Source organism: Polypterus senegalus, chromosome 10 (genome assembly GCF_016835505.1).
Source record: "Polypterus senegalus isolate Bchr_013 chromosome 10, ASM1683550v1, whole genome shotgun sequence".
NCBI lineage: Eukaryota > Metazoa > Chordata > Cladistia > Polypteriformes > Polypteridae > Polypterus > Polypterus senegalus.
The window spans coordinates 133,574,060-133,602,031 of record NC_053163.1 but is presented as its reverse complement, the minus strand read 5'-3'; the positions used below and the strand labels follow the sequence as shown (position 1 = coordinate 133,602,031).

At 39.9% G+C, this 27,972-nt stretch overlaps 1 protein-coding gene and 1 long non-coding RNA gene across 4 annotated transcripts in view; one reads left to right on the top strand and one right to left on the bottom strand.

Annotated features, from left to right (window-relative positions):
• Positions 1–11,991: 11,991 nt before the first annotated feature.
• Positions 11,992–26,066, bottom strand: LOC120537640. The gene is made up of 3 exons (XR_005635362.1): positions 26,022–26,066; positions 24,173–24,235; positions 11,992–12,083 (listed from the first exon to the last, which is right to left on the bottom strand). It is a non-coding gene; the product is annotated as an uncharacterized LOC120537640 (long non-coding RNA).
• Positions 20,195–27,972, top strand: part of matk (megakaryocyte-associated tyrosine kinase) — a 37,218-nt gene continuing 29,440 nt past the window's right edge. Inside the window, exons 1-2 of one of the 3 annotated variants that reach the window (XM_039766726.1) lie at positions 20,195–20,280; positions 22,389–22,462. In XM_039766726.1, coding sequence (XP_039622660.1) covers positions 22,454–22,462 — 9 coding nt within the window. In that variant the 5' untranslated portion in view covers positions 20,195–20,280; positions 22,389–22,453. Of the gene's footprint in view, positions 20,281–21,597; positions 21,693–22,360; positions 22,463–27,972 lie in introns of those variants that run through there. The other 2 variants (XM_039766724.1, XM_039766725.1) reach the window with 2 other exon arrangements.

Genomic DNA, 27,972 nt, shown 5'->3' with positions numbered 1-27,972 from the left:
CACATCGTCCGAAGGCTTCATTGAGGCAACGATTTTTTCCAGATGGGGGAGCGAAATAGGTTCAAATCTGGTGAGGGAACCGTGCAGGAGCGGCTAAATCAACAGAGCCAGAAGGAGAAATGGAGATCTGGGATCTAATGTTCGTGACCTTATCCAGAAAAAACGTGAGGATCTGATTACAAAGAGCAGTGGAGGCAGCAGAGAAAACAGTTACGGCTGGAGAGAGGACAGCATTTAGTGTTTTGTATAAGACACGTTGATCGCCAGAGTTTTTTGAGATGATGTCAGCGAAAAAATGGTTCCTTGCACCTCTGACCGCTCTCTGGTATTGGGACCACGCGTCACTCATGCAGTCGAAGGTAACAGTGAGACCATCTTTCCTCCATTTACGTTCTAGCCGCCTACAGTTTTGCCTGATGGAGCGAGTTTGTTCATTTAGCCATGGGTCATGCTTGACTTTGGATTGTCTCCGTTTGAGTGGGGCTACGACATCCATCACAGAACAGCAGGAAGTGTGGAAAGTTTGCAATAAAACATCAGCATCCGTGGATTCACATGATGTGGAGATTGGTGAAAAAGCAGCTGTAAAATCTTCAGCAGCAGAGGGGGGAATGACACGGGAGGGACGAGTGGTGGTGGATTTACCATGCTCAACAGAGACCAAATCCAGATTAAACAGAACAGGCGAGTGATCAGAAAAGCTGGGAGGTAGAATGTCCAAGTCACTGATTCTGAGACCGAGAAAGAACCAGGTCCAGTGTGTGAACCTGTCCATGTGTTGGTCTGTTCACTAGTTGAGAGAGACCAAAGGAGTCAATAATGTCCAGAAAGTCTTTTGCTAGAGGATTAAGGGGACAGCAGACATGGACATTAAAATCACCCAAACAAAGGAAGCGATCATATCTGCAGGTAATATCAGCCAGGAAAGCTGCAAATTCATCTAAAAAGTTCTTATTGTATTTTGGAGGCGATAAATGAGTGTGCACAGCAGCGGTGGTGAGCAGACTAGTTCAAACATACTGAGCTCAAAAGTTGAAGGGGAAAATGAAAGGGGAAAGGAAGGGCGGTTGCAAATAAAATCAGATTTAAATAAGGTCAATAAGCCACCGCCCGCGCTCGCTCGGCGTGTTGATAAAGGAACATCCCGGAGGCAAAACTTCAGTGAGTGGGAGCGTCTCGCCGGTAAAACCAGGTTTCAGCGGTACATAAAAAATCCAGGCCATTAGAAAGAAAAAAGTCTTTCAGGATGAAAGTTTTGTTCACGACCGATCTGGCATTTATCAGCGAAACGAACCGGCTGGGAGGGCGTCAACAGAGGCGTACCAGCCGTGGCGGTTGATATTGTCATGATACGGCGTAGGTTGTTAAAGTTCACCCCCCGGCGGCGGGGACGGAGCGAGGCAGGGAGGTACATCGGGCGTCCGAGGGCAAATGGCATTCCGGCAACATTACCTCATGTTGGGAGCCTGGAGAGTTGTTCCTAGAGAGGATCCGGGAAGCTCGGAGCCGAGCCCTGATGCCACCGCGCTTACCCCGGCGGCGGCGTTTCCATCGGCGACCGGCCAAGCCGTAGGCAGTGATGAGGAAAGCTGGGACTTCCTCAAACAGTCGGCCAAAGGCTTGACTGAACTCAGGGGTCAGATGTTGAGAAATCCCCACACTCGTTCGAAGAGCCTGAAGGGTGAGGCGATCATAAGAAATGATCGAGTCAAGAAGAGCATCACAGGAACAGGTAAGCCGAGGAAAAAGCAGGACTAATAAGAAACAAAAAAGCCAGAGCGGCTGACGGCGTGCCTCAACAGTCGGCGCCATCTTGTAAAAAATACCTAACATAGAATTTACCTACAGAATCAGTAACAGATAAAATTCACTCTGACATACAATTTATTCTAACTTGGACAGGACTTCTACTTGCAACAAATGGAGACTGCACTGGGATGTCGTTTCACACCTCACTACACAAACCTATTTATGGACAAATTGGAGAATTTTATGTCAATGTGCATCTTAAAACCAATGTTGTATCAACGATACACATATGATATCTTCATAATGTGGACTTCCAGTGAGAAGGGCCTCCTCCATTTTCATAATGAATGTAACTGCAGGAGCTTAGACAAGATTTCATTAGACAAGGATATACTCCCAAAACAACTGACGCCACCATGGAAAACTGGAAAGGAAAACAAAGGAAATTAGAATTCAATTAGAGGATAAACTGTTGTTGTTGGATGTCCTCATTGCACTAGTCTATCCTGGTCATGACTATCGATGAACCAGATTCAAAAAGATGCCAAGGTATTGGAGCATGCCAAGTAGACATAGCAGTTTCAATGAACAAATTAACTTGCATTTATTTGCATTTTTTGAGTTTGTTCAGCAAACCTCTGACTTTTACAAACATGATGTTAACATCTGCCGCCTTGCATTATGTGGACTTGCAATTGCATGTGACCTCTGTTGGTGCTTTTCAACCTTTCAACAAAATTTTATGCGTCTAAGAAACTGGTGCAAGATTGGAGGAGACAAGAAGATGTAAAAAAAAGAAAAAAAATGAAGTGTTGCATTTCTGAATGGGCAGTTTGAGTTCATGATCGATTTTCGACTTATACGCAAGTATATACGGTATATTTACAATATCAGATATTTTAAGCTTTGAGTGTAAAACTAAGAAAAAGTAAATACAAATACATTTAAAAATAAAATTAACATAAAACACACCAGCAGGCTCAGTTTTTCACCATTTTGCAGTCTCTAGAAACTATTTGTCAAACATTCCAATAAACTTTACCTCTACAAGTTTTTGTACAAATTTTTCCATGGATAGATGTACTTTCCAAAGCATACAGTAAGTGATTTGTCCATATCAACATTCTGTTCAGGTATGTAGACTCTAGTGAGTCTCTCTACTAGTGCTGTTATATTTTCAAAAGATATTTCTCCCTACACTGTGAAGTGACAGGTAAGTTGTTGCCAATAAAATGCAAAAACCTGAGAAGTGAGCAGAAATGTTTTTCACTGGTGATCCACTGTCCATGAGGCGTTTTACGTGAAGGTTTTGTTGATCAGCACAATTCAGATTCAGACTTCTGAATTACGTCTTGATATACAAGAAGTGTAAAGAAAGCCAGCAGTTCACAATAACTAACATCACATCTCAGCTGTACTCTGTAATTTGGTTTCATTGTGTGCTGAAGGATAGTTCTGTGTTGGGCTCATTAACAGTCACATTTAACACGCTTGTCAACAGGCAGGTATCTGATACATGCAGTATGTCTTGAACCCTGGAGATCCACTGAACTGCAGCTTTGAAAGTTGCCCATCACTCTTATGATACCATGCACATTCAGTAGTGACATTATAGTTTACCAGTTAAGTAAAACCATTATCTTTCAATGCTTCACCATCACTAAAACTAGAATGTATTATTTTATCAATGTTTATTTTTGAATAACCATCACTATTTTGTTGAAATGGCTGAAATGAGCTTTCGTCACAGGATTGCTGGGCTCTCTCTCAGAGAGGCTGAGAAGCACAGACATCCCCAGAGAGTCCAGGAGTAAAACCGCTGATTCACCACCTTGAGAGGAGCCAATTGAGGTGGTTTAGGGATCCAATATGAATGCCTCCCAAACATATTCCTGTGGAGATTCTCCATTCATAATGAGTTGGGAAAGAGACCACGAGGAAGACCCAGGGTTCACTAGGATGGTTATATCTCCCAAATGGCCTAGGAACACCCTGGGATTCCACGGTATGAGTCGGCAAGTGTGGCTGGGGATAAACACGTTTGACCCTCACTGTTAAGACTATTGTCCCTGGTCTCAAAAAAATGGTGGGAAATGAATGAATGAATGTCACTATTATTACCCAATGGATCCCTTTCTTTTTCAAGGACTTTATGCCCCAACAGCCCATATTCAGCTTGGTCTGCTGCCAGAAATGTTTTTCCTAGCTGCTGTTCAATGAGGACAAGTAAACTCAGGATGACAGTGTACATCTGACTAGTGGTGGATGAATTATCATAGGTATAATGCTAAAGAAGATAAAGAGGACACAATCGGCATGTCTAGTGGTAAGAATATTTCTTTCATAAACAAAGAACAAATATTTATTCATATATTTTGATTAATTGCAGGGCCACTACAACCCTTGGGCTAATAAAAAAGGCTAGCCTACGTCTGGCTATGACGAAAACTGAAAATATTTGCTGTGATTTATAATTTTAGTCTTTTCAGCTACTGTAGTAGTTTTGTAAAGTTGTTCATCTTTGATTTGTTAATTATTTAGTTCCGTCGACAAAAATGCATTTTTTATCAATAGTTTTTTTCCTTTGCTGTTGTTTATGATAATAACCATGGATTGACCTGATTTTGTTATTCCTTGCAATCTTTATTAGGATCAGGTTTCTAAGTTCAGTGGAAATATACCTAAACGGCTAAACCTAATTCAGACATTTCACTTCCTCTTTAAGGGACATTCGAAGGCCATATTCCTGCATGTTTCGGATTCAAATTCTGAGGAATATGCCACCATGATGTTATTTGACAGGTAGGGCAAAAATAAACTCCCTTTTTGGGGCAAGACTTACCATATAACTTTGATGGTGCAGTGCAAAAGAATCACTGTTATATTCATCCCATCTTAACTATGTTTTCATTCATAAAGCAAAAAGCAATTAAGGTATATCCATCTTATTTAGCTTTGTTGAGGTTTTTCAGACACAACAGAATTTGATGTCAGAGGCACAAACAGTTTTCTGTGGGGTTCACAGAGATTCGATTGTTTCTTAGCATACCTGTAAATGTCTCTTTAGATTGCTAGGTGTGCATTGCAAAGAGTGTTTGTTTAGAATTAAATTGCATATTTAACTGCTTTCTCTGGGTCAAATGAACTTTGTTGGATCAATGTGAAAAGGACAAAAATAATATGTTTGATAGTATGAGTAACTGGGCGTTGAAAGTATCACTTCTGACACTTCTTAGGTATGGAGTGATTTGGAAATTCTAGAAGGAGAAGTACTTCTTAGAATAAATAGGATGAAATCTAACAAATCCCCAGGACCAGGTAATATTTAACCTTGAGTACTTAAGAAGGTTAGTGAGTACATATATAAACCCTTGACACGTATTTTAAGGAAGACACTGTGCATGGTGGAAACGTCTAAGAACTGGAAAATAATAAATATCACCCTTTTATATAAAAAGGGTGATCAGGCAGATCCAAGTAACTATAGGAGAGTAAGCTTAACATGCATCACAGGTAAATTAAAGGAATTACTAAGAAAAAGATTGAGCAATACATGTCTAGAACAGGAGTGCTAACGAACAGTTAACATGGGAGGTCATATTTTACTAATATGCTGGAATTCTATGAGAAGCCAACAAAAGGATATGATCTGAGTGGTGCATATAATATTATTTATGTTGACATTCAGAAAGACCTTGATAAGGTGGCATATGAAATGTTGGGCATTGCACTAAAAGAAAGTGGAAGTTCAGGGAGTAGTGTGTAGATGGGTGCAAAATTGGCAAAAACACAGGAAGCAGAGCATTATGGTGTTAGGAACCTTATCAGAATTGGGTGAGGTCACAAGTGGTGTCTCACAGGGGTCAGTACTAGGGTCACTGCTAATTTTAATATATACATATGATTTGGAAATGAACATAAACAGTGTAATGAGAGACAAAACAGAGAGAAAAAGGTTTGGGGATCCACCTAATTTTCTCCAATCTATCTCATAACTACATGATATACTCCAGTGTATTTGTAGATGGGAGGGCCATCTCCTCCAAGCTTTCTTTTAGTATATAAAATATTCCCCAGGGCTGATGTCCATACAATAATTCAAATGGAGAGAGGCCCGTGGAGGCTTGTGGCTCCTCCTGGTAGGCAAAAAATATGAGGGAAGGTAACTGGTCCCAGTTCCTTCCATCCTCGCTGACCACCTTGCACATCTTTTTATGAGTCTGATTGAATCTCTCAACCAAACCGTTGATCTGGGGATGGTACACCAAGGTCTTTAGACCTTTATTCTCAGTAACTTGGCCACCTCCTTGAACTTTTCCAAAATAAATAGTGTCCCCTTGTCTGTTAGGACTTTTTTGGGGATGCCGCATCACGCAAAGACCCTTACAAGTTCTCGTGCAATAGTCTTAGAATTAGCTGAATGCAATGGGGCCGCCTCTGGGAATCGGTTGGCATAATCAAAAAGGACTAAGATATATTTATGCCCTCGCCTCACAGGTTTAACGGGTCCTACGAGGTTTACCCCAATACACTCGAAGGGGATGTCAATTACAGGGTAGGGTAACTAGAGGAGCTTGGTCCCTCCTGGGAATCTGTCACAGTTGACACTCCTCGTTGATCCTGGGCCAATAGAAATGGTGCTTAATGTGTTCTAACGTATTTTCGGTTCCCTAGGAGGTGTGTGTGCGCTAGTTCACAGACCTCCCACCGTAAGGTCTATGGGATTAGGAGCAGGGATCACACAGCAACCCGATGTAGGAGATCATTGTTAATTACAACGTGCTTTCCCTGAGGCATGGGATGCTGCGTGCATTAGCCGTTTACGGAGACAACTGCATTAATAGCATTCCTTACAGCAGTGTTTCCCAACCTTTTTTGAGCCATGGCACATATTTTATATTAGAAAAATCCAATGGTGCACAAAATGTCACAAAAAGTATATGTAATGAAATATAATGATCTTCTAGTTTCAATTTACTCACAGTTTAAAAGTTTAGTTGAACACAACAGGAATTGAAGAAAGACACACACGAAGATCTTCTTCAACAGCTCTGAGTCTCTCTCTTTTTTAATTTTTATACCAGTCATGATTGAAAAGCCAAGCTCAAGTAGGTAGGTTGTGGAAAATGGGAGCAGGGCTGAAATAGCTCTGCTTGCCAGAATGGGGAACTCCTTGGCAGCAGTCAGCCAAAAACTGTCCAAAGGTAGATCAGCAAAGCTCAGCTTTAAACCACAATTTTTTTCTCAGTACAGTTATTTTCTCCTGCTCCTGCAAAGTCATGTCCTTTCCAACTGCGGTTGAGCTAAATGGGCTCCTAACCCAGTCAAGGCAATCAGTGGAAACTGAAGGGATATAAAATGACAACTTCTGTTCAAGAGTTTTCAAATGCTTGCCTATTGTTTCACACAGTGCAGCAATGTTGATACCTTGCCATTTCTGGGTGTGTGGGAACATGTCAAGGTTGGTACTTTCCACATGGTGTTGCCAGAGCTGCAACGTTGAATGAAATCCATTTATTTTATCTGCACTTGTGAGCAGGTATTCATTTTCGGCCTTGCATCCGTGTGTTCAGGTCATTCAAATGTTAAATACAGTGGTGTCAAAAACTATTTGCCCCCTTCCTGATTTCTTATTCTTTTGCATGTTTGTCACACAAAATGTTTCTGATCATCAAACACATTTAACCATTAGTCAAATATAACACAAGTAAACACAAAATACAGTTTTTAAATGATGGTTTTATTATTTAGGGAGAAAAAAAATCCAAACCTACATGGCCCTGTGTGAAAAAGTAATTGCCCCCTTGTTAAAAAATAACCTAACTGTGGTGTATCACACCTGAGTTCAATTTCCGTAGCCACCCCCAGGCCTGATTACTGCCACACCTGTTTCAATCAAGAAATCACTTAAATAGGAGCTGCCTGACACAGAGAAGTAGACCAAAAGCACCTCAAAAGCTAGACATCATGCCAACATCCAAAGAAATTCAGGAACAAATGAGAACAGAAGTAATTGAGATCTATCAGTCTGGTAAAGGTTATAAAGCCATTTCTAAAGCTTTGGGACTCCAGCGAACCACAGTGAGAGCCATTATCCACAAATGGCAAAAACATGGAACAGTGGTGAACCTTCCCAGGAGTGGCCGGCCGACCAAAATTACCCCAAGAGCGCAGAGACGACTCATCCGAGAGGTCACAAAAGACCCCAGGACAACGTCTAAAGAACTGCAAGCCTCACTTGCCTCAATTAAGGTCAGTGTTCACGACTCCACCATAAGAAAGAGACTGGGCAAAACGGCCTGCATGGCAGATTTCCAAGACGCAAACCACTATTAAGCAAAAAGAACATTAGGGCTCATCTCAATTTTGCTAAGAAACATCTCAATGATTGCCAAGACTTTTGGGAAAATACCTTGTGGACTGATAAGACAAAAGTTGAACTTTTTGGAAGGCAAATGTCCCGTTACATCTGTCATAAAAGGAACACAGCATTTCAGAAAAAGAACATCATACCAACAGTAAAATATGGTGGTGGTAGTGTGATGGTCTGGGGTTGTTTTGCTGCTTCAGGACCTGGAATGCTTGCTGTGATAGATGGAACCATGAATTCTACTGTCTACCAAAAATCCTGAAGGAGAATGTCCGGCCATCTGTTCGTCAACTCAAGCTGAAGCAATCTTGGGTGCTGCAACAGGACAATGACCCAAAACACACCAGCAAATCCACCTCTGAATGGCTGAAGAAAAACAAAATGAAGACTTTGGAGTGGCCTAGTCAAAGTCCTGACCTGAATCCAATTGAGATGCTATGGCATGACCTTAAAAAGGCAGTTCATGCTAGAACACCCTCAAATAAAGCTGAATTACAACAATTCTGCAAAGATGAGTGGGCCAAAATTCCTCCAGAGCGCTGTAAAAGACTCATTGCAAGTTATCACAAACGCTTGATTGCAGTTATTGCTGCTAAGGGTGGCCCAACCAGTTATTAGGTTCAGGGGCAATTACTTTTTACACAGGGCCATGTAGGTTTGTATTTTTTTTTCTCCCTAAATAATAAAAACCATCATTTAAAAACTGCATTTTGTGTTTACTTGTGTTATATTTGACTAATGGTTAAATGTGTTTGATGATCAGAAACATTTTGTGTGACAAACATGCAAAAGAATAAGAAATCAGGAAGGGGGCAAATAGTTTTTCACACCACTGTATATCCGCCAGATATGCCAGTCTTGCACACCACTCATCACTTGAAAGCAACTTAGTGTCATCACACCTCTCATTTTTCAAAAAGACTTTTATTTCCGCCCGCAGCTCATACACACAGGCTAAAACTTTGCCACAGGACAACCACTGGACCTCCTTATGCAGCAATAGCAGTTTATGCTCCACTCCCATTTCCTCACACAATGATGCAAACATGTGACTTTTTACAGGTCTTGTCTTCACAAAGTTTATAATGCGCACAACATCATCCAATACAGGAGCTAGGTCTGCTGGTAATGTCTTGGCAACGAGTGCCTCACAGTGCAGAAAACAATATGTCCCAATAACATCTGGATGTTACTCTTTCACTCTGCTTACAATTCCTTTGGTGCGCCCCAACATGGCGGGTGCTCCATCAGTGCAAACACTTATGCAGTTTTCTTATTTAAGTTTTCCTTGTTCAAGGTACTTTGATACAACTCGAAAAATTACCTCTCCTATTGTTCTTTCTGGCAATTCTTTACAAAACAGGAAGTTTTCTTTGATGGTGTCTCCGTCTACAAAGCGCACATTTGCCAAAAGTTGTGCAAGTCCACTGATATCTGTAGATTTATCGAGTTGCAATGCAAATTTGCCACTGACGTGCCACTTTTCCAAAACGATCCTTTTAATGTCTGCAGACATGTCATCAATACGTCTGGCAATTGTATTATTTGAGAGAGGGACTTGGGCTATTTCTTTAAGAGCGCCAGAGCTGAGCATCTCATTTACAATGATTTTGCAGGCAAGGTAGTATTAGTGTCTCTGCCACCGTGTGTGGCTGTTTTGATTTGGCGATGAATTCAGCAACTTGGTAGGTAGCTTTGAGAGCTCTCTCATTCGTCTTCGTTGTTTTCCTCACTAAAGTTGCCTGTTTCTTAGTCTGTTCACAAAGTTGAATAAAATAGTCTGTGTTCTTGTTTTGAAGTGACAGGTGTTTTGTTTGGAGATGGTGTTTAAGTATGCTGGGAACCATGGCACTGTTGGACAGCTTTCCCCCCATACTAAGCATAACGGAATCAGCTCAGTTGGTTCCCCGGTAAAAGTAAATCCAAAGGAAAGATAACTTATATTGTATTGTCTTCTGACCACTACTCATACTAGGTCCTTCATCTGGATCACAACTTTCTCCACGACCCAGTTTGGATTGTGTACTTTTTCTTTTCAGATATTTATCCATTGCTATCACTGCTGTAAATCTTAAGCATCACTAATTCTTTTGTTTGAATGGCAACATGTAGATACACAGATTAATTAGCCATCTGCTGCCACCTAGTGGAAGAGTATTTAATTGTTCTGCCTGTCACTGTCGCATAGACTAACGAAGACAAATTATTTGCAGTAAAATAAATAATAATTTTCAGACCAATTAAGTGAAACTGGATAATTTTCCACGGTACACCTGATGATCTCTTACAGCACACTAATGTGCCGCGGCACAGTGGTTGGGAATCACTGCCTTAGGGAAACATCATTCCATTTTTCCCATTTTAAGGATCCCAACATTTACCTGAACTGAAAATGTATAGCATTATTGTATAGCATTAAGTGAATGGGGGCTGCCCTCGAGGGGCATGGTTTTGGGCCGCAATGCCACGCCGCCATCTGATGATGGGGACGACAGCGCATAATCGTGCACCACATCACACTGGACAGCCACATCAGCTCTAGTTGCCGGTAGTGAACACAGCATGAAGACAATCTGGGACATGTTGTCGCCGTCCATGGTTAGGTTCTACTGTATAGCTGGAGTGATAGTCTGGTTGCCGCTTATACTTTTTGACCAGTCACGACCTAGTATCACAGGGTACGGTGGATGAGGCATAACTGCCATTGTGAGGCTTCGGAGATTATCCCCAACACTAACTACACAGGAGGCTGTGCCGTATTTCCTTATCTCCCCATGAATTCAGGTTATATTGGCCTTTTCAATCGAACCATTGTCATGGCAACATGAGTCAGTGAGCAACAATGGAAAAGTTACTCCCAGAATCGTACAAAACAGAGACTTTGTATCTATTTATTATAGCCACTCCTGTGTGGAGAAGAGACAAAGGGTTGACAAGGGCACAATACCTTACTCCCTGGGGCCAGCCACAGTCCATTGGTTCGCCGAGAAGGGGACAGGCCATCACAATGTGTCCGGGCTCCCCACACTTGCAAATAGTGGAGAAGTGCCAGACTCTTCTCTTTAGGTCTTTCCCACAGGTCAGGATTGCAGTTTACCTGTCAAGCTTGGGGGTGGGCCATTCGGATCTCTTGAATTGGGACGCCGCACGATGATCTCAACGAGGGATTCTGGAAGGCCATTTATAAGTACGTTACAGGCCAACTGCTCGACAATTTTCTGGGTGCTGGTTTTGCCACAGATTTCAAAGGCCTATATGCAAGTCGACCGCTCCAGGTCAAAGTGCCACTCACGCCATTGCCTCGCCTGTTGGTCTGTGGATACACTGAACCGTTTGAGAACCTCTGCCCTGAGCTAGTCACAATCAGTGGTGTCTTCCTTCAAGAGGTCATAATAGGCCAGCTATTCCTTGCCCTTAAGGAAGGGTGCCAGGATGTTACCCCTTTCGCTCTGGGGTCAGCAGTTCCTGTTCACCATCCTTTCAAAGATCAGGAATAAGGTTTCAATATCATCTTGGTCTGTAAGTGGAATGAACACCTGCGATGGCATCCTGGCTTGATCCTTCTGTAAGGCAAGCCGTGCCTTGATCCCTGCCTCAGATTCGGCCACCTGCAACTGCACTCACTGTAGTGCCACTGTCAGATTAGTCAAAATGGAGTTCAGGTCCTACTCTTCCGACATTCTGAGCACGATTCTGCTGACTATGCCACTGTAATATGAGACAAAACAAAGAAAAAGGTTTGGAGGTCCAACTGTATACTGTAGTAACCAGCAGAATATTTGGCAAAATCAAAGTAGTCAATGAGACCGAGTCCGAGTGAGACTGACTAGAAGGTGAAGTGGTTGGGTCTTTTATAAGTGGTGTGCAGGAAGAGGCGGGTCCTTGGTGGAAATAAGGTCAGTGGGAGGGCATGAGCTGGCAGAGGAAGTGGGTGGAGCTCTAGTTGGTTTTCTCTTCTGGTGGTCTGCAAAAGAGGGAGAAAAGGCATTAGTGCAGCTCATTCACCCCTGACTCTGCATCTTATGCTCAGTTAAGCCTTTGACTGCCTCCCAAGCATGTGTGTGACAACAGTTATCTGAATAAGTTTGCAGATGATACCAAGCTACAGTAGGTAGATTGGCATATAATCTAAAATGTGCTTAATCATTACAAAAGGCCTCAGACAACATACAGGCTTAGACAGATTTGTGGCAGATGTAGCTTATTATCAGTAAATATAAAATATTATATGTAAGAAGTAAAAATGTTAGATCTGAATATACAATGGGAGTTCTGAAAATAGTACTGCCTATAAGAAAGATTTATAAGTTATCATTATAATCTTTCAGTGTTCAGAAGCCATTAAAAAGGCTAACAGAATGGTAGATTATAAATCATGGTGTGTAGAGTACAAGTCAAGGGAGGTTATGCTTAAGCTTTATAATAATGTGTGCAGTTTTGGTTTCCACATTACAAAAAAGACATAGCAGCATTAGAAGAAGCCCAAAGAACAGTTACTAAGCTGAATCCAGGACTATAAATGACTAGTTAGGATGAAAGATTGAAAGAGATGAACTTCTTCAAGTCAAGTCCATCCATCCATTATCCAACCCACTAAATCCTAACTACAGCATCACAGAGGTCTGCTGGAGCCAATCCCAGGGCACAAGGCAGGAAACAAACCCCAGGCAGGGCAAGCACACAGGACAATTTAGAATCACCAATGCACCTAACCTGCATGTCTTTGGACAGAAACCGGAGCACCTGGAGGAAACCCACACAGACACTGGGAGAACATACAAACTCCACGGAGGGAGGACCCGGGAAGCGAACCCAGGTCTCCTAATTGCGAGGCAGCAGCGCTACCCACTGCGCCACCCTCAAGTCAAGTCAAGTCAAGTCAAGTGGCTTTATTGTGATACCATCCATACTTCATATTGCAGCATAAAGTGGCACAGAATTAAGGTCTCGGGACCACAGTGCAACATATACATAAACATAGGACATGTGCAAGACAAGTAAAGAACTATACTATACTGTACTATACTATAAATAGATAAATAATAGGTAAGTAAATAGATAATAATCACTTCAAAACACGTAATAAATAAATAATATCGACAACAAATAATAATAAACAACGGTACTAACAAGTGTAACAAATGTACTGCATATAAGTAAACTACTAGGAGCAGATGGAAGTGGAACAAAGAGGCCTTTAGAGGGGTGGTAGTGGTCCTTCACAATGGAATAGGCTTTGTGGATGCAATGCTTCATAAAGATGCCTTTAACGGAGGGAAGTGGTCCCAATAATCTTTTTAGCAGTCTGCAGTATTGTTTGTAGGACCTTACGGTCAGAGACACTGCAGTTCTCAAACCAGACAGTGATCCAACTGGTCAGAACACACTCAATGGTGCCCTGCAGTATGTAGTGAGAATTTTGGGGAGGTACACTTGCCTTCTTCGGCCACCAAGAAAGTGGAGATACTGCTGCATCTTTTTGGCTAAGGAGGTGGTGATAATTTACCAATTAAGGTCAGCTGTCAGATGTACATCAAAGAATTTGTACAATCGTAAGTGAGCAGAGTGAACACAAGTGGGCGGAGTACAAAGACCTAGGGAGTGCCAGTGCTCAGCATGATTGTACTGGTGATGCTGTTACTGATATGGACTGTTTGGAATCCCTCTGTCTGGAAGACCAGGATCCAGTTGCACGAGGAAGTGTTATAGCCTAGCGGGCACACACTCCCTTAGAGTTTCCAAGGGATGATGATGATGATGATGGCAGCTGAATTGAAGTCAAAGCATTCTAGCATAAGTGTCTTTTTTGTCTGGATATGACAGAGGCAGATGAAGAGTAGATGATAGGGCATCTTCATTATAACAGTTTGGGCAATAGGCAAACTGCAGAGGGTCATATGATTGGGAAGTCCTGCTTTCAAATAGTCGAAGACCAGCCTCTCGATGCACTTAATGATGACAGGAGTTAATGGGGCGATAGCCATTGAGATAACAAGACGGAAGACTTGTTCAGTATTAGTATGATGATGGTGGTTATAAGCACCTGGGGACCTTTTTGCCTCACAGAAATGTTGAAGATGTCTGCAAAGACATCCATCATCTGTTTTACATGTTTACTGAGCACTTGGCCAGGTATGGTGTCTACTCCAGCAGCTCTGCATGGATTTATATTCAACAAAGTTCTTCTTATGTCAGTGGACAAAAATAGTACCTGTTCTTCCCAAGGAGGAATGGACTTACTTGCAGGTATGTTGTTCGGGGTATTCAAAGTACACATGAAAGTTATTTAGAATATCTGGAAGAGTGGCATTGACTTTGCAGACAGGTGGTATGGTCTTATAGCCTGTAATGACTTGCACTCCCTGCCACAAGCATCATGTATCTCAAAGTGTCCTGCATTTTCTTGTCATATTTTTGTTTAGTCCTAAATGCTACCTCGTCATCTAAAGCAGCATTACAGGCTTTTAATTGTTCATGTACCACCAATGTCAACCACATTTTCCGATTTGCACATGTTCTGATGGTCTTTGATGCAGTCACATCTACAGGTATGCACCTGATAATGTTGCCTGTGACTGATAATGCATACTCCACTAAGTTAATCTGATGGCTATACTGTATGTGGCAACTGCTTTAAGTGTGGCCGAGCCCATGTTATCGAATCAGTCCTGCAGAGCTGAAACAGCTCCCTGTGATCAGACTTGGATTTCTTTGAGAATTGGTTTGGGCTGTTTAAGCAGTGTTCTATATGCAGGCAGTAGCATAGCAGGAACATAATCAGATAGGCCGAGATGGATAAGCATCTCAAGAGTTTGTACACGCAAGATCCCATTTTTTCTATCCTGTGGCTGGAAAGTTCACAAACGGATAAAAGTTGGGGAAAACAGTCTTCAGATTTACATAATTAAAATCTCCAGCCCCAATAATAAAATCAGTGGGATGTACTATTTTCAGCTCTGTAACAGTTCGGTAAAGTACACTCAAAGCTTCTTTAGAATTAACTCCCGGAGGAATGTAAATGGCCAGAATAAAAATAATGACAAACTCCTGAGGCAAGTAAAAAGGATAGCATTTTACAGTTAGACATTCCAGCACTGGAGTTTAAGCAAAAAGAGACTGAGATGTGACACAAATGAAGTGTTTAAAATTATGAAGAAATTAGTACAGTGGAAAGTTGATTTAAAACAAGTTCAACAGGAACGTGAGAATACAATTGGAAAATTGTTAAAGGTACAACTCACAAATTTTATGACGTTCTTCACACAGAGAACCACAGACACATGGAAACAGTTACCAAGTAATGTGGTTAACAGTAGAAATTTAGAGACCTTCAAAACTAGACTTGATGTTATTTTGAAGGAATTAAGTGGATATGACTGGCAAGGTTTGATGGGTTTAATTGCCTATTCTCAGCAGTTTTTCTAATGTTCTAAATAATAAGGTGTGTACCAAAACACAATATATGAAAAGTAAAAACGCATTGAACATATGTTATGCTTAATACACACAATTAATTGCATACATACTTTGAAATAAGAAATGTCTTTATGTAAAATCTTGCCTTGTCAGTAATATGTATGTTCTGTGATTCTCTCCTCAGCTCCCAGTTTTTCCACTCATCTTGGTGTGCTTCAGTCACCCCTTCTCCCATTTCTGCTTCCTCAGCTGTGTGTCCTCAGCATTTTGAATACCCCAAAGCCCTCTTTACTCATTGCAGACCTTAACTGTCAGTGTTCCAATTGAAGACTTGACTCACAGGTGGCACAGTGGTAGCGTTGCTGCCTCGATGTTAGGAGTCCCGGGTTCGCTTCCCGGGTCCTCCCTGCGTGGAGTTTGCATGTTCTCCCCATGTCTGCTTGGGTTTCCGCCGGGTGCTCTGGTTTCCTCCTACAGTCCAAAGACATGCAGGTTAGGTGCATTGGCGATTCTAAATTGTGCTTGGTGGGTGTGTGTGCCCTGTGGTGGGTTGGCACCCTGCCTGGGGTTTGTTTCCCACCTGGGATTGGCTCCAGCAGACCCCTGTAGTTAGGATATAGCGGGTTGGATAATGGATAGACTTGACTCCCAATCTGTAAGTTTAGCTTACCTGTCCGTTTTTCTTTACAAAATAACTTACATTTACTGGAATTCTAATAAATCCACAAGAAGTTGGTAATGGACTGTGCAAATGAAAGCTCTCAATTGACAGAGATGAAAAGATAGCTGCTACTCTTGAAGGGTCAGAGGGTGAAAAACAAGAAGGAAGACAAACAAAGCCTAAACTAATGCCCCTAATGTTATCTGCATGGAACAACATGAGGGAAATTTACAAAAACACTAATTTTAAATTAATACACATACTGTGTTTGCTTATATAATGCGTTTAAGTATAAGTGTGTATGTTTCTATTAACATATTTTAGTGTGTAGGGGTCTTGGACAGACTGTTACCTTCAGTGCGTTGCTACTGTTCCCATTTTTGATGTTGTATACATCTTTATACATGTTTCTCTGAAATTGTTTCACAACATAATATTTCATCACTGTGCTAATGTGGCATTGCTCAAAATAGACCTTTGTGTTCAGCCCCCCAACCACTCATCCCATCAGACTGGAAGTTCCCTGACACAGACCAAAAATGGCTTTTTTTTTATTTGCTGTTGCGCACTTTGTTTTTATTATTTCTCCAGCTACACCTCTGTATAAATGATTAAAATAAGGGAAATACACTGGTTGCTTTTATTACTCATGAGCCTACAAGTTTATTTCAAATCCTTTATTTCACACCAGAGCATGTTTGTCAAAGAGAGTCTTAATGACTTTGTTGTATTGATTCCCTGGTGCAGACCACCGACAAATAATCCAAGAAAAACTGCTAACTGACATTAATTCTTTTTTGGCCACCTCCTTTTCAAAGAACACAATGGTATACCATCAATATCTAGATACCCATCCATCCTGATGAACCCAACAATCAAAGCTGTTACTTCAGTGAGGCTTCAAAATGGAAGATGACAATACATTTTAGAGCGTCACTGCCTGTTATAGACCAGATCACACTGTCCATTTATTTTATTTGTGTGAGCTTACAATTAGCATCTTTGTGTTTTTTTTCTGTAGCTCATGGAATGAACACATCAAATGTCTGGTGTTTGGCTAAGCTGTCCCAATTCATATTTGATTAAAACTTTGTTAATTAAAGAACTGACATTTACAGTTGATAGAAAGAAAATATATATGAAGCCCAACTGTGCACTGTAACAGTTTTCTTTCATATGTTGAAAAGACAGTGTGTGTGTGAGTGTTAGCATGGAGCAGTGCTGGCGCTGTTGCCTTGTACTAAGGAGATCATGTGTCCACATCCCAGGAGTGCTTTGAGTATTGAGAAAAGTGCTATATAAATGTAAAGAATTATTATTAAGTAATTATGTGGTTGTTCTAAAAACAGATAATTAAACTGACTCATCCTAATTGAATTTAATTAAACTAGATGCCCCTTGTCACCACTGCTTTTTGTCATTGCCATTGAACCACTGGCAATTCACTGTCAAAATGCTTATGAGATAAAGGGGATTATTAGAGAAGGACTGGAACAGAAAGTTTCTCTATATGAAGATGATATGGTACTGTATATATCGGACCCACAATATACTGTGCCTGCAGTCCTAACAGCACTAACAGAATTTTAAAAGATTTCTGGTCTCAGAATCAATTTAAATAAAAGTGTGCTCTTCCCAGTGAATTCTCAAGCATACAACATTAGATTAGAAACCTTCCCTTTATTCATCACATCCATCCATCCATTATCCAACCCGCTATATCCTAACTACAGGGTCACGGGGGTCTGCTGGAGCCATTCCCAGCCAACACAGGGCACAAGGCAGGAAACAAACCCTGAACAGGGCACCAGCCCACCAAAGGGCACACACACACACCAAGCACACACTAGGGACAATTTAGAATCGCCAATGCACCTAACCTGCATGTCTTTGGACTGTGGGAAGAAACCGGAGCACCCAGAGGAAACCCACGCAGACACGGGGAGAGCATGCAAACTCCATGAAGGGAGGACCCGGGAAGCGAACCCGGGACTCCTCACTGCGAAGCAGCAGCGCTACCCATTTTATCAGTTTAAATACCTAGGGGTAAACATCACAAGTAAACATAAAGCTCATAATCAACAAAATTTTGCCATTTGCATGGAAACAATTAAGCAAGACTTACATAGATGGTCAACCCTTCATCTCACTTTAGCTAGAAGAATTAGCATTGTTAAGATGAATATCCTTCCTAAGCTTCTCTTTTTATTTCAAAACATTCCAATATACATCAATAGATCTTTTTTGAAGAAATTAGATTCAAACATAACCTCATTTATTTGGAATTCAAAACATCCACGCATCCAAAGGGCGACCCTACAAAGACCTAAGGCAGAAGGCGGCTTGGCTCTACCTAACTTTCAATTTTATTACTGGGCAGCAAATATAAAAGCTATAAAAACCTGGACATGGACACAAATAGATGAACATACACTTCTTGGTCCGCAACAGAAATAAAATAATGCTTTATATTCCTTGCTTTGCACCCCAATAAATACAAGATATCACCAATATACTAACAACCTAATTGGTGCTTCACTCACTCAGAAAATGGAACCAATGTAGGAAGTATTTTAAGATAGAGAAGTTTTTTTTTTCTGTGGCACCTCTGCATAAGAATTACCTTTTTCCACCTTCAAATGTATGCAGTTTTTAATGTCTGGAAAACATTCGGGATTAAATCATTTAGAGATCTGTACATAGACAACATCTTTGCATCCTACGGACAATTACACTACAAATTTAAATTTCCAGCAACATTCCTTTCACTACCTTCTAATTAGAAACTTTGTTAAACAAAACCGGCCCAGTTTTCCACATAACTACCTCCATGCCTAAAAAAATATTGATCAGTCTCAGGGACTCAGAGAGCATTTCTGTAACATATAAAACCATTTTACAGCCCCTCCTTTTCAAAGATGCAAGAGGACAGTGGGAAAAGGATCTCTCACTCAACATCTCAAACAAGGAGTGGAAAGCAGCAATGCACAGAATTCACTCGAGCTCCATATACACAAAGCATACAATTATTCAACTAAAAATTATATATCGAGTGCATCTCTCTCGTTTAAAATTGTCCAAAATGTTTCCAGGGCAAGATCCAACCTGCGAATGCTGCTATCAAGTCCCAGCCTCACTGAGCCACATGTTTTGGGCCTGCACCAAATTAACATCATTCTGGACCAAAATCTTTAAATGTCTTTCAGACAGCCTTGGGGTCAACAATCCCTCCTAACCCATTAACAGCTGTGTTTGGTGGACTCACAGATGGGCTTAAAGTGGAGGAGGACAAACAAATTGTAATTGTCTTTAGTACACTGTTGGCACGTAGACTTATCTTGGTCAACTGAAAGAATCCTAATTCTCCTATTCTAAGTCAGTGATCTTATATACTATTTGAAACTGGAAAAAATCAAATTCGCACTTAGAGGATCTGTATAAAACGTTTTCAAAACCTGGCAAGATCTAATCAATAACATTTTAGAATAAGCATCTAAATTGAGGAAGCAGGTGATCTCCCCTCTTTTACTCCATTTATCTTTATTCATTTATTAATTTATCTATTTACTTATTTTTACTAGCTTCAAGTTTTACTCTGCTGGCCTAACTCTCTTTCATAGGGGTGAGGGTTGATTTTTTGAAGGGTTGTTAAACTTGAGTTATTTGTATGGAATGCTATTTGTTTTTAATAAAATAAAAAAAAAAAATGTGTCAGAAATCAGCTGAAACCAAACCAGTTGAAGCTGAAACCAAACAAGCTGATAATTTGATTTTTGCACTGAGATGTTTTTTTATGGTGTGGACATGCCAAGAGCTACTTTGGAGGGTGGCTAGGTGTCTCTCTGGGGGTGGGTTAACTGGATGCACTGGGAGTCATTGCATAAGCAGTGAATTTGACACTGTAATAATTTGCTTGAAGTAGGAAGTGATTGGATCACACTGTGAGTCAGTGTCTTAATAAGAAAGTGACAGAGTTAGCTCATGAACTTCCTCATGCATGGGACATGTGAACAGTACTGAGGAGTCTGTCTAAACTGGAAGGTGACTGAATTCACTGCATTAAAGTTGCAACTTGAGGTGGAACGTAAGTCACCAGTCTTTTAGTTGTATAAAACAGTATTTTACTAGACATTTATGAAACTGGTCTGAAGCACTACTGCTTATCTAATCTTCAGCTTGCAGATTTTGTATGAAAGCTTGTGCACTTCCTTTGTTTCTATTTTAGTTGTTCTCTTTGTGGTATTCAGTTGTGATTGAGATGAAGAAGGTACTCAAATAACAGTGTCTTAGCATTACTCTGTATGTTACCTTCTTCATTTTATAGTTAGCTGTTCATCCGTCTAAGCATTTAAGACCACAGCACTATATCTGCTTTTTTTAACTAGTACTGAAGCATGTGAGTGCCTGACCCAATATGCGGAAGACTCTTGTAGTAGCTTCCCTTTCATAAAATGACATGACTTCGCTACATTTACATTTCAGTCAAGGCTGTGTTTCTTTTCCTGCCACAAAAAAAAATAAATAAATAAAAAGACAGCATACCTTTTTTATAATAATTTTTCACATGTGTAGTGTCCAGAATAGTGATCCTGCAAAACTGGTCCCAGAAGAAACTGGCTTGAGGTTCCAGTCTCTGCCCTACCAATTCTGAGCTATTTTGAGAGTAAACGTGGCAGAGTGTCATGGGTGAGACCAGGAGTATGTGCAATGAAGACTATTTGTCCTTCCAGTTACTACAATTTTGGAAGCTGAGTAGGAACTGAGTGGTTGACATTCATGTATGATCAGAGAAGACTAGGTCAATGAAATGTCATGTCGTGCCTCACTTGCAAAAAACCTCTGAAGGATTAAGTCTGCAGCTTGATACCTTTTTCATCTCTCAGAAACAACCTGCGGAATTTCCACAACTTCACGTATTTTAGTTGTAGGGGGAAACTCATCTTGTTCACATCTGTATTGCATCACTTAATCTGGAGAATTTATTTCAAATTATTTATTGCTGAACAGTGTAAGATAAAACAAGTATTCCTTGTTAAACTGTTTTCCTTATTACACCTTCTCGTGCATATAGTACAAAGAAGAGGGACACTAGTTGCTCCTTAGCTGGATGTAACTCCTTTATAGTTTTTTGGATCTTGGAACAGAAGTTGCATGTTTTAAAAATTTTCTATAGGCAGTGAGCTAGATCAGAATATTTCACACTAAGCCTGATAAGCAGGTTGTCGAGCATGTTGTCTTCTTGGGTTTATAAAAGTAAAAATGTCTCTTTTTGGTTAAATAATTACCTTTTCATAGTTACATTTTAAATGTCATACAAACAGGAAATGTCTTTTAATAAACCCAAAAACACATCCCTCCCTATGGGATCTCTCAGTGATGTGTCAATGTCAGGGCGGAGCTTTTGCAAAAATTACCACAGCTAATGTAGAGAAGTTCATTCTACAGCTTGCCGAGTAAATTATACTACTATTACGAACTGAAGAGGCAAAAGTAGAGGTAAGTTTGGGATTGGATCGGATGTAAGGTTCTAAACATGCTAACAAGAAAGTAGTGCAGTGAAAGTAGAAAATGAAGATACGATTAAAGAGGTTATGTTTGTAAGAGCTCTGTGCCATTGGAACATTTGAGTGGCAGAAGGAGTAACAGTTTACTAGATAAGCCGTCGCCTGAATTCAGAGAGAGTCCACTGCTTTCATCAGACCAATTTTGATGCTGAAGATATATTTGAATTTCCCGCTTCAGAAAGGAAATAAAAGTCATCTAACTTCCAGTAACAGACTCCTCTGCGTTAACTGATTTTTTTCAATGAAAAGATCAGTTAGTTTGTAAAGTTGATGCAGCATCATTATACAGGTGATTGAATAGTTGATTGTTTCTTTTTTGGTTAGGGTTATCTCTCTACAGTCTCTTATTTATACGTGTGTGTTTGACACCTATGAACCCAGTTTTAGCATTGCTCTTCAAATTACTCTGCACACTGAAAAGAGGAATAGAAGACCTATCTGTGAATCTGATTTTAGACTGTGTAGGTTATGGCCAGGGGCTATTTATACAAAACTTCCCTTTTTTAATTCTAGCTGACCTGCTGATTTGGTCGCCTCTGTTTATTGTTTTTTTATCTCTTTATCTTTTATTTTTTCCATTTGTTTATTTAAATCACACAGATAACAGACATTTCCTTGCCATTTACAGACAGGGGCTTTAACATCTATGGACCACAAAGAGAGCAACTGAAGCGCAAGAAAGAATATTTCAAGATGTCTATGGTAAGTGGAAGTGGAATACTTCTGTGCATTTTGTCAGCTTGTGTTTTTGGCTGGTAGGAGGTAGCGCTTTTTGTCTTTCATCCTTTCCCCTGTAAAGGTAAACTATGTGTATACTGCATTCAGAATTCAGTCTGAGACCCGGGTTCGCTTCTCAGGACCTCCCTGCGTGGAGTTTGAATGTTCTCCCCATGTCTGCGAGGGTTTCCTCCCACAGTCCAAAGACATGCATTTTAGGTGGATTGGCGATTCCCTAGCGTGTGTTTGGTGTGTGGGTGTGTGTGTGTGTGCCCTGTGGTGGGCTGGCACCCTGCCTGGGGTTTGTTTCCTGCCTTGCGCCCTGTGTTGGCTGGGATTGGCTCCAGCAGACTCACGTGACCCTGTGGTTAGGGTATGGTGGGTTGGATAATGGATGGATGGATCGATTGGTTTAAGCAGCCAGTAGAATGTGTGTGTGTGTGTGTGTGTGTGTGTGTAAGGTCAGGGCTGCACACAGCTGAGATAAGGACAGGAAGTGCTTAATCAGAAAGCTCAGGAAACTACTAGCTAGCAGCCACCATTGCTAAAGGATCACCACAGAAAGAAAGTACTGCATATGCTTTGACCAGGCCAGGCTTTCATGCATGTTCAAAATTCAGGTTGTTCAGATGAGGAGGAAAAGGTGCTCATTTTTGGGCTAGAATCTGAAAGTTCGGTGTTATAGTGGTCAGATTATTCATTTCTTTATCTAGTCAGCTTTTATTGTATGTAGCAGATGTCTCAGAAATTAACATTAAAGGTGCTTAGCAAAACAGACAGGCAGTATAGTTTCAAGAAGCTATTACAGTCAGTAAACCTATCACCTTCTGGATAAAAGATCTAATCTTTTTTAGGCTGTTAATTTTGGGTTAACAGGGTGGCTTATATTTGGTGTATCTCCTCTTGTTACAAAGTACTTCTCATTCCTTTCACAAGATCCAAGTACAATATGGACACAAAGAATAATCTGTAGTCCCACAAGCTCTGGACACTGAAACTGCTGGATGGAGAAACTCCTACCATAGAGAGAAAACTCTTGAAAGCAGCTGTATTAGTCTGATGTTCTGTTGTCACAGGACACAAAGTGTTCGACTGTAGGCTTCATTTCTGAAGTGTACAGGCTTTAATGCTGAAAATGAGACCTGCTACTATTCATGTCACAAAAATAGCAACCCAAATCTGCTACTAAGAAAACGCAAAATAATTGCCCGCTGTGTATAGGCTGTCATCTCTTCTCTTGAGCAGGAGTGGGGTTTTTTGTGATGCCTCATCTGAACTACAGACAGACTTTTGTTTAACAGCCATGAATGTGAGCCAAAAATCACACAAAGACTAGGCTCATGCTGCAGCTGAAGGAGACATAATTCAGATTTTTGGCTCATATGAAATTATTTTATTTGAATGTTCAAATTAGTTTTGCAAGCAATCAAAATCTAATATGAATTTGTACAGGTGTCTAGCCTTAATGTGTCCCACAGGCACATAATTAACAAAAACAAATATGTCAAGAGAAATGCAACCTAGACCATCATAAACACCAACAGCATGCTGAGATTCTGCACTATTTCACATTATTTTCAGGGCAAGAAGTCTCAAAGTCACCAGCACATAATGACATTGAAGAGAAGTTGAAAAGTAAAAATCATAGCTAATACCTTGAATGCAATTATTACAGCCATACCAGTTCGTACAAACCTGTGAATATGACGATGAAGCGAAGGCTAGTAGGGGGTGTTTAATTACTTATGTCAACATTACCTGTAAAAGAAAGAAGGATTGTACGCTAAAATGCTTGTTATAACAATACATGTATGCTTAGGTAACTCCATACGGAATAAAATAACATTTTTAAGCAAGAATGACTTCCTTATACACAACATTTTGAGTAAACACTCTGTCTTCATTGCAAATTAGTTTTCATTACTTTTCTGTAACAAGAACGTCTACTTTAACTTTTTCTCTTTTAGATCAGGTAACATATGATTGGCTATGTGTGAAAACTGGCAACAAATAAACAAATACCAAAAACAACTAAAGTTTGCTGAGCAGTGGAGATGAAGGAAATGGCAGATATGCTTGCATGCTAAAATGTAGTATGAAAACGAATGCAGTAACGTGGTTAATAACAAATATATCTGCATTAGCCTTAAAGTCAATATTCTGTAAGTGGGTTAACCAAATTGGGGTTTCTGTTGTGTGTTTCTTATACACATACTTGTATTCAACGCATTTATTTTTGCATGTTCCACACTGCATTCATTTCTGGATGCTGTGTAGCTTTGTGCTTGAAAGTATGAAGGACATGCAAAGTTCAAAGTTGTAAAATGTGAAATGCTATTCATGAGCTTTGCTTGGCTAAAAGGATCTGTGTGCAAGACTGATTAAAAAAAAAGTTCAATTTCCATTAGAAAGTTACCACAAATACTTATGAAACTTATTACCACACTGAGCCTCTACTGTCATCCAACTTGATTTTCAATGCAGATGAATGAAGAGGGTCACATAAACAGTGATGTCAAATCAGTTGAGGACATGTACATTTTTGGACAATTCTGATTTTAGTGTTCAAACGCAGTCACACTTAAGTTACTTGTGCATTTAATTTATTAATACCTAAGAAAGTGGCCCAAATCAATAAAAGAACTATTTGATCTATTAATATCTCAGAAAGAGGCCAAAATGAATAACATGTGGACAGGGCAACATTTTTATACCAATGCACTGTTTTGAAGAATAGTCTTCACAGTAGTATTTGTGGCAGGGAATTATACTGTAGCGTTTAATCCCATTTTTTTTTAAATATCAAAACTTCAACATTAGAGACTGCTATGAGCTGCTGCTTTGACCATCCTTGAAAAGGTCTAAGCTATCTGTGTTATTAAAGTAAGAATTGTAGGCTAATTAAAATGTGACAATTCACTTTAGTAATAGTAGTAGAACTAATAGCAGTATGTCACTTGTACAGAGTACATTGAAATTCTTAGTTGCAAGTCTGTCTAACATATCGCCACTCCCTGGCACCATGATAAACACAAATTCATTAAAATGCACAACTTAATTTCACGCTGAACCTAAAGGCTCTGCCACCTAATGTTATTTTCTTTAAGACTTGAACTTTTTGATCAAGTGTAGGCACTGCAATACATACATTACTAAGTTTAGTAAATTAAAGAGGGGCTAAAAGTATTTACACCTTTTTCCCACTCTGTATTCTCTTGTTGGATAAAATGATACATAGTTTGTTGTTTAAGGAGTAACTTGATGGCTCAGTATTTCCTGCTACTGACTCCCTGCACTACTACTTTTAGGTTGCACACCCTGTCATTTTCTGACTTTTATTCTTCATTTTTCTGCTTGATATTTTTTTCGGGGTTCTCTAGTTTGTTTCAACTCTCAGTGACATGAACACTAAGCTAATTTGTAACTGTAAGGTTCAGAGAATATTCAGAAATGTACAGCTATAATGCATAATCAGTAAATGCTCTGCCACACGACATACCTGAACACATAAACTACATTAAATACACATCAAGCATGAACATACCTTGTGATGGACTTGCATTTTATCCAGTGTTAGCTCTTGTCCTTCGTTGTCTTAATTCCTGCATTAGATAAAATGGATTCAAGAAAATGATAGATGATTGATCACATAAGATGAATTTTACTGCAATACTGTGAAAGTTAAGCTTATGAAAAGTTGGTGCACAAGTAAATCTAATTTATTGAAAGTTTACTTATTGATTGAATGATTGATTTATTGATTTTTACTGTCTAATGAATGAGAATAATTAAAGCTTTCTCTGACTTCTCATGGTCAACTACAAATATTCTCTTTCTGGTTGCACTTTTAGGTATTGGTAAGTCAGATTATAGAGAAAAGTATTTTCAATGATTTCCTTCAAATCTATATCACTAGGGTGTTGTACCGTGTTAGCCATTATGAATGTAGTGAGAAGTCACGTAAAATGACACCTTTTATTGGCCAACTAAACAGATATGCAAGCTTTTGAGGCAACTCAGGCCCCTTCTTTAGACATGATGTCATTTACAACATCTTTCCTGAAGATAAGCCTGAGTTGCCTCAAAAGCTTGCATATTGTAATATTTTTAGTTAGCCAATAAAAGGTGTCATTTTGCTTCAAACCTATACAAAGAATGTCAGAGTTGCACAGTAAGACTTAAGTTGCTGCACAAAATACAGCAGCTGCACAGTCACAGAATCATCCATCCATTATTAAACCCACTACATCCTAACTACAGGGTCACGGGGGTCTGCTGGAGCCAATCCCAGCCAACACAGGGCGCAAGGCAGGAAACAAACCCTGGGCAGGTCGCCAGCCCACCACAGGGCACACACACACACCAAGCACACACACACACACCAAACACACACTAGGGACAATTTAGAAACGCCAATGCACCAGACCTGCATGTCTTTGGACTGTGGGAGGAAACCGGAGCACCCAGAGGAAACCCATGCAGACTTGGGGAGGACCCGGGAAGTGAACTTGGGTCTCCTAACTGCGAGGCTCATAGAATCATAATTTTCAAATACAAAAATGTATTTACCTCCTCTCTTAAAATGTTAGATCGTACAGCATTATTCAACATTGGCCTGTAATAATTTGGCTTAAAGATTTGCAATCAGACTTAATCACTATGATTTGGTTTGCCAATGCTTCAAATGTAGTAGTATTGAAATGACTGTACTGTACACTTGTGAGTTCTAAAATGCTTAGGATAACAGCTTCAGCAAAATAAATTCCACTTTGCAAGTAAGAACTTACAAAACATTTTAAAAACAGGAGAACACCATTCAGTCTGTGAAGCATTTGAACTAGCCCACAGTTAAATGGTCCCAAAATTATGACCATATGCTTTAAAAACATTATGAATCACAAACAAAAATGATCATGTCATGTTGTTGAAGTGTTGACCTTAACTCTCTTTGTGTGATTTTCTGGTTATCATCTTGAATCCTGCAAAGGTTCTTTTGGAAAAACTTCTTCCTTGCCTTTAAGAAATTCTAAATATTTGAATTAGAAATTTAAATGGTCTTGTTTATTCAGTGTTAATAGATTATATGAAATTAGATTAATTTGGCCTTAAATTCCATGAGCCAGTCGATTCAGGATGCAGGCTCAGTACAAGAGTGCACTTGGGTCCTTCACATTGAAGTCCTTTTGCCGCCTTGACGTTTTGCTAACTTAGTAACCTAAACATTCAATACTTCAAAAAGGTTTTAACAGAAAATTGAGTTTCATAATTAGGTCCCTTTTAATTTTATTTTACTTAAATTTTTTAGTAAACATTATAGTTGTTTTTGTAACATTACCTGGAGGATAAAAACATTATGCCAAAATAAAACCCTAAATCATTTTCATACTTTCTGCTTCTTTTATTTTATTGTTATCTGTCCTGTCTTTTGAAGAGAATAGCTTTCAGGGTGTATGATGAAGCAGGACAACACTTTCTTCATTTTGGTCAATTCCGGC